Source organism: Parasteatoda tepidariorum, chromosome 4 (genome assembly GCF_043381705.1).
Source record: "Parasteatoda tepidariorum isolate YZ-2023 chromosome 4, CAS_Ptep_4.0, whole genome shotgun sequence".
NCBI classification, from domain to species: domain Eukaryota; kingdom Metazoa; phylum Arthropoda; class Arachnida; order Araneae; family Theridiidae; genus Parasteatoda; species Parasteatoda tepidariorum.
The window spans coordinates 86,616,491-86,624,248 of record NC_092207.1 but is presented as its reverse complement, the minus strand read 5'-3'; the positions used below and the strand labels follow the sequence as shown (position 1 = coordinate 86,624,248).

At 32.9% G+C, this 7,758-nt stretch overlaps 1 protein-coding gene across 1 annotated transcript in view; it reads right to left on the bottom strand.

The window, feature by feature from the left end:
• The window catches only part of LOC107441590 (rap guanine nucleotide exchange factor 2), a 137,693-nt gene that overhangs the window by 82,483 nt on the left and 47,452 nt on the right, over positions 1-7,758 (bottom strand). The window contains exon 2 of the mRNA XM_043040036.2: positions 5,197-5,266. Within this exon, the coding sequence (XP_042895970.1) occupies positions 5,197-5,266 (70 nt within the window). The remainder of the gene's footprint in view (positions 1-5,196; positions 5,267-7,758) is intronic.

Sequence of the window (7,758 nt, the reverse complement as noted above, 5' to 3'; positions counted from 1 at the left end):
CAAATTTTCACTTCAAACTCACCAGAATTACATATTAACATTAATATCTTATGAAATATGGCAGATTTGAGCTCAAAAATTATCTAATTTATTTCGTTTATTGAAAACAAAATTATCCGTTTGAAAACATCGCCTATCAGAATAACATGTAGTAAGCAACTGTAAACCTTTTAACCGGAACTAGAGTAGGTGCCGAGCTCGAGATTGTTATTGTTTACATTTCTATTGAAAACACCATCCATACGAAGCCAGTTAAAATAGTTCGAGGGAAAAATAACTAGAGATGAAAATAGTTAGAGAGTAGTCTAGGTGGCGGAGTTCATCAGCAAGTGGGCCACTCTCACTAAATGCTTTTAATGCACTTCTGATAGCCACAAAGAAAAATGGAAAGCTTGATTAGTGCGTTTTTTAAAATATTTTTCACCAATCAGGTTCTAATTTTCCCTTGAAGGGGTGATCAGAAATGCATGAACAACATTCAGTGAGAGTGGCCCTTAAAATTTCATAACAAGCTTAAATTTGTAATTTAAAATCAAAACAAAGTGAAAGGTTTATTATTTTTTTTTCTGGTTCAAGATTAAATATTCCAATTCGAAGATTTAATCCTTTGACGTAGATGGAACACTGGTATCCCATTTTATGCATTTTTTTTCCGCCGTTCCAATTACAAATAAAAATATACTTTATTGTTTTTTAGTTATAAAAAAAGGTTTAAGCGTTACAAAAAAAACTTATTAAATTATCGGAATTATACTTATACTAAAAATATAAAATAAAAAAGGAGTTTTAATATTTATTTTTTTCATTCATATTCAAAAATTTATCAATAATTTATTTTGGAAAATACGAAATTTGAATGATGAATAACTGTTTCTCACAGATCTAATTAAGTGCAAGTTTGAAAGATTATTGTTTGAAAGTGAGCCGTGTTGCAAAAATTTAACCTTTAACCAAAAAAAAAAGTTTTACGTTATTTTTATAACTATAAATTATGAAATTGTTAAATATAATATTTTTTCACCTAATTTGACCAAAATTAATACAGAATTTTGAAAAATGTGTTTAAAAATTCTATGTAAATTTCTACAATGGACTTTAACAACTAATTGCTTTTGATCACCACAATTTTACGAAATATTTACACGTTTTCAAGAGGTGTGATGAGTGTAACTTCAAAAGAATGATATTATATAATTTAGCACATTTAAGAAATATTATTTCGGCTACATTTCTTAGACTGTTTTACTTACACTCATAAGCCTAAAATTGATAGCTAATTTTGGTGGTCATGCTGCCTTCGGCAAGATTGTGGAATATTATTACCTAATACGATTCACGCCAAACATTTGCACGCGTTTGTAAGAGCTCTCTTTCCCTGATTTCTTAGAACTTACGTGTGGAAACTTTAAATTGACGGAAGAGAGGAGATTGAATCGCGATCAAAATCTCGCCCACTCCAACAATAGCAATATAACTCAGTCTGTCGTTCGATCACATTATCAACCAATATTTTGCCTCGATAGAACATGAGTATACTATATAATAACAAATATATATTAGTGGATTCATTTTTGAGCCCTAGTTGTGTCAAGTTAAAATTCAGGTTAAAATTCATAACAGGGAATCCGTAACTCCCATCCACAGCATTATACTTAACATGCTACGGAGGCTCAAAATACTTGAAATAGGTCGTTGCACTCAAAATTTTAAATTTATTAAAAATTAGTGCTGAAATAACTATTAAATAAATATCAAAATTAGTGCTCGCCTTAGTAAAAATTTGAAAAATTAAAAACTTCACGATAAAAAGTTTTAGTTAAAGATTTAAAAAAACTGCCTCTGAAAGGGCACGCATAGTTCACACAGCTTCAACTTCGTAGCTATACGTGATCTCGTCTGTATTACTGTAGTTGCGCCATACACGCATACATAAATTGTTTATTTTATTAATTGTCATAAATATTTTATTACACGTATATGCAACATGCACTTTAATAATTGCCTCTGTGTTTGCTTGAAATTAAAAAAATTAGCTTTAGCCCCCTTAGTAATTTCATGAGATTTTTGAGGGGGGGGGGAAATCTTAATTATACAAAATAAGCTTTTGTAAACTGAACATGCCATATACAATTAAGAAATGACTTTGTAGGGCATATGTGAAAAACAAGGAATAGTGCTAAACAAATTTAGATAATGTTATCAGAAATTTGTTTGAAAGAATTTAATGATCCATAAGCTACTGAAGGAAAAAGAAACGGGTGATATTAGTCGCATAATATATTAGAGATATATGAAATAAATATTAACTAATCCAAATATCTTAGGTATTTAATATAGATATAATTATACAGGGTGTCCCAAAAGGTCGTTTACAAACTTAACATGCTGGTTTGTCATATCATGATGAACAAGATTTACATAGGAACTTGTGTCCGAAAATTAAAACTGCCACCGCTAGAGGGCGATAATTGCACGAAAACGGGAGAGTGGGAAAAACAATCATTTCAGGCGTGGACGTTGAAGGAGAAGGATGAATGAGTTTAGTAACGCAGAAATGGCCGACATGCATTACGTATAGGGAGGCACGGACGTACCTTGAGCGCTTCCCAAACAGACGTCAGCCAAGTCATGTTTTGCTTGGACGATTGCACTGCAGATTATGTGAATCAGGTGCTTTCGTAGCACGTAGCCTCATTGGTCGAGAACGTGCTACACGCACACCTGTCGTAGAGGAAACCGTGCTACAGGAGTATGCCATCAACCCGCAAAGAAGTCACCGAGAAAGTGAACGTGTCTTGGGTGTAGCTCGTTCCACCATAATGCGCATACTGCACGATGACACCCTTACCACTTCCAAAAAGAACAGGCATTGTGCACTGACGATTATCCCAAACGCATTGCATTCTCACGCTGGTATTTGCAACAGCGGGTCGTACAGAAAGATTTTCCACCATGGAGCTTGTTTTCTGATGAATCCTGCTTTACACGGGATGATGTCGTGAACCTGCACAACAAGCACGTATGGGCGCATGAAAACCCAAGATGTACACGTGCCCATGCACATCAACAACGTTTCAGCGTCAACGTTTGGGCTGGTATTATCGGTGACATGCTGATTGGCCCTTACCTTCTACCTGAACACCTCGACGGAAATACCTATCGCATTTTTTTAGAAAGAGTTTTGCCGGATCTGATGGGTGACGTTCCAGCCGCTAAACGCCGAAACATCTGGTTTCAGCATGATGGAGCGCCTGCCCACTTTAGCTACGCTGTTCGAGAATACCTCGATAGGATTTATCCTAATCGCTGGATCGGTAGAGGTGGACCTGTCCCATGGCCGCCGCGATCCCCCGACCTGACTCCCCTGGATTTCTACCTGTGGGGACACATGAAATCCATAGTGTACGAGACACCTGTAACATCGGACATGGATCTTATCGCCACGATCGCGGAAGCGGCAGCACGTGTTCGTGACACTCCCGGCCAATTTGAACGGATTCGTGAATCCATGCGCCGACGCTGTGAAACGTGCATTGTGGTGAAAGAAAGGAATTTTGAGCATTTGCTGTGATGTAATGATGTTTTATAATAAAAATATCATATTAACACCGCTAACGATATCATTTTTTTTCTCCTCATCCAAACCTGCACTTATCGCCCTTTAGCGGTCTCAGTTTTAATTTTCGGACACAAGTTCCTATGTAAATCTTGTTCATCATGATATAACAGACCAGCATGTTAAGTTTGTAAACGACCTTTTGGGACACCCTGTATAGATATCTGATATGTTTACATCTATGCAAATATAAACGGACTGTTTTGAAACGTTTCTTTTCAGTTTAGTTCAGTGTGGATTCCAAAGAAAACATAGATAAGAACATATGAGAAAGATAAGATTATTTTGTTTATTTTTTCTACTTTTTTTGATTAAGACCTCTGTAATTTATACTCGAAATGAAGAATAAAACACCTCTAAGAAAAAGATTGTATAAAATTTGATACTGAATTTTTGTTTTGTTCTTAAAACTACAACTCTTGAACTACTAATGAAATTTCTAGAAAAATAGTGTATATAATTAAGTCTTAAAGTCTCTATGGGCTGTCGCGCCACTGAGTTTAGTTTTTAATTAAATCTTAAAAGTATTTCTAAATTTAAACTTTGTAAAATGAAATATAGCAGAACACATAAATTACGCTTACTAGCACGTTAAATTCTTATATCAAAACATGAAGGAATGATCGGAATAAAAGATTTATAATTCTCAAAACTACTACATATACTACAATAAGTAGTTCGCAAAGTTAAAGGGAAAAAAATATTGTTTTTATTTTCAGTTACAAATATTTGATGTGTTTATGACAAACGTCTATTCTGAGATCAAGTTCGTTCAAAATATTTTTTAGTTTCTAAAATGGTATCTGATGCTCTTTGGTATCTAATGCTACAAAAGTGATTTCTTTTCCAGTATTTTCTGCAGCAGTGGTTCATAAAAAGGGCCTTTGACGAGCTAGTGGAGATACAGAGATTAGTTCTTACGGAGCATTCTCACCGTTGCTACAACTCCGATTGCCATCGAGGAGCAAAATTGGTTGGTTTTTTTCGCTGGAAAATATTGTTGTTGTTGTTGTTACTTTACGTCGCACTAGAGCTGCACAATGGGCTATTGCTAGAAAATATATTTCACCAATTTGGTTTTCATATTTCCTCAACGGTGATCGGAGGTGCAGCAATTGCGTTCAGTGAGAATGCTGCCTTACTTGTATGATCATCATGATTTCCGTACTTCAACGCCGTATGATTGTTTTTGTAGGGTTTTTATAGGGCAATGCCAGAAACTTTGTACGAACTTAACGAACACATTATCACAACATTGAGAACAACTGACGGTGGAAAACTATAAATTCTAAGGTACCAGCTAAGACTTATTGCGTAGAAAACGGGTCAGTTAACGAACATTTGTAATAGGAAGCAGAAACTTGGTACATTATATTGGAGTACTTTTCTTTAATGTCGTGCATTATTTATTGCAATATGTGAAATAGCTTCGAAAATATAAATTTTTAAAACACAGTCAGTCATTTTTGCTGACCCTGTATATCATATTTAGTTTATTGTTAATAATCGAATTCATAAACTAATGAAGAAAAAAAGTATAGAAAATAAAAAGATATCTTGAAATATTTGATGGTACTCACGTCCACTAGAGGTGATATGATTGGTTCATCGTAATTTCTTCGCCCAACGCTAAGGGAACGCCGTCCGAAGCTGAAAATATGTAATGAGAACAATATTAGCTGGTCAATGTCATTAATAGTCACAGACAATGTGCAAAATAATTTAAAAATCAGAACAAATTAGTATCATTAAAGTAGTTTGCTAAAGCATAATTAGTATTGCTAAATTAAATCAATTCCCGCGTAAAATAAATTCCTTATAGATTAATTAAAAAAATTTAACTTTTAAAGTGTTTGAATGTGTAAAACGGAAACGAAGATTCAAATTATCAAGTTTATATTAATTCAAACGGAGCTAGAAAAATATGGAGAAGGAATACTTTGGTGCAGACAAATAATATGTAACGTTTATACATAGTGCTACAAAAAGGATGGCCTGGAGTTAGAATCTGTTTCATATGATATCCTAAGGACAATTATATGGATCTCATTTCCTGCTTAATAAGTCATTGATTAATATTTTGGAATATTTTTTGCCAATTTCATTCACTAAAATGTGTTTTACGGAACTTAATTACAAATATTTAGTTTCTGACACTCTATGTATTGTTAATTCTAAAATAAAGAGAAAGCTGGAAGATGTTGGAGTTTGGGCCCAATAAAGATAACTAAAATTATTCCCCTTCGAGGCCGAGCTTCATAAAAAAGTGTAAGAGAAAAATTATGATTTATTTTATATTTGAAAATCTCACAACTTCTAAACTATTAATCAAATAGAATTGTTATTTCTCGTTTTCGATTTAGCGTTAAACAATCTGCTTGACTATTTTCTTTGTCCATAATAGTAATACCAGACGCGTGCTTCAGTAAGAACACGTCTTTAAAGTCATCTCACTATCCTCAATTTGCGCTCTTATTTTCACATTTTGTAACATGGCAAACTTATTACAAAAATATTTTTAAAGATGCCGGTAGGTGGAAGCATATTTGAATTCGATACTCGCTTTAGATGCTTCATTTTGAATTTTTCTTGAATATTCATTTTATATTTTTTGCTTGATTTGTTTTATTTTGTAGTTTGTAGTATTCGGAAGCACTCTTTTTTGAGGATATAATCATGTGAGCTGAAGACAAGATTATATCTTTTCCGTATTTCGCTTTGTGGCATTTTTATTATTTTTTGACATTTTTTTTTATGTATTTTTCAAAAATATTTCATTTGCTTATAATTTGTCTTTTTCTCTTTTCTGACATATGACCCTCTGAAGGCAAGCAGCCGCTTGAGGGAGCGAAATAAAATTTTGTACATTATTCTTTACAATCTGTGCGCTCAAGAATGATGTTAAAAAAGATTGCGCTGCTCATACGGCTACAGTTACAGTAACGAAATTTCAAACGGAAACACAAACTTTTTTTTTATTTATCAAAACGTAATTCTTGTTCTGAAAAACCTAAAATGGAATGGAAATGATATTTTTAAAGAAATTATTATAAAAAAAATACGACTCAATGTTTTTGCCAAGCGTTGCCATTTTTAGTGACTACAATCGAGAGGAGAAAATGATAAATACTTTTCAAAACAGAGAAAAAATTATGGACATTACAGATATGCGAGGACGAACATATCAAAAAATTTTAAAACATAAGATGCTTCCTTTGCGATTCTTTCTATTTTTATCAGACACTTTCTTCACGTTAGTGGTGATTGAACAAACGGTATGAACGGTAACAAAATTAGAGTTTTCTTATCTAGTAAATAAAAGCAGCGAGAAAATAATAAATAAGGAAAAGTATTGATAAATGCTTGTGAAATAGCTATAATTAGAAAGTAAAATAAAGTAAATAAAAAGTTCAGCAGCATTAATTGTTGTTAACCTATTTTCTTTTCCGCGCTTGATTAACTCTATCTGAAGCAAAAATTAGCTTATTTTGTAGGAATATTAAAAAAAGTATTTTGAATTAACATTATCACCGTGAGAAAAAAAATTCATTTCAGAGAAATTTTTTTTTACCAATTATCATTTAATAGAGGCTTATTGTAGAAGTATTATCTAACATAAATGAGAAGTTATATTTTTCATTTACATTTTTTATGCATGCAGTTATTCATTTTCTCTTAAAGAATAAGACATTTTGATGAAAAAATTCTTGTTTTTTCATGGCTAAATCAAATTGTCACGACTTTCAATAGTTCGATTATCAAGTACAGTGGACATATTTTTCACAATGTTTCAGTTTACGCCCCAAAAATACCATTGTAAAATAATTAAAAAAATGCAAAACCATCTGGAGCCCGAAAAAGAGTAAGACCAAGGATCCGGTGGATCGACTGGCAAGAAACAGATTTAATAATTCTTAAAAGTTATAAACTGGAAGAATCTATCCAAGAAGAGAGCAGCTTGAAACTTTTGAGGAAGGTTATGGCCCAGCCTGGGCTGACGCCTCATTGAAGAAGAGGAAAAATCTGTAAAAGCCTGTTTATCTTTTATTTTCGTGGTTATTCATGTAAATATTTACGATGTCAATATAAATGCTCTTACACATGGTGTACATATATATATATATATATATATACACATACAT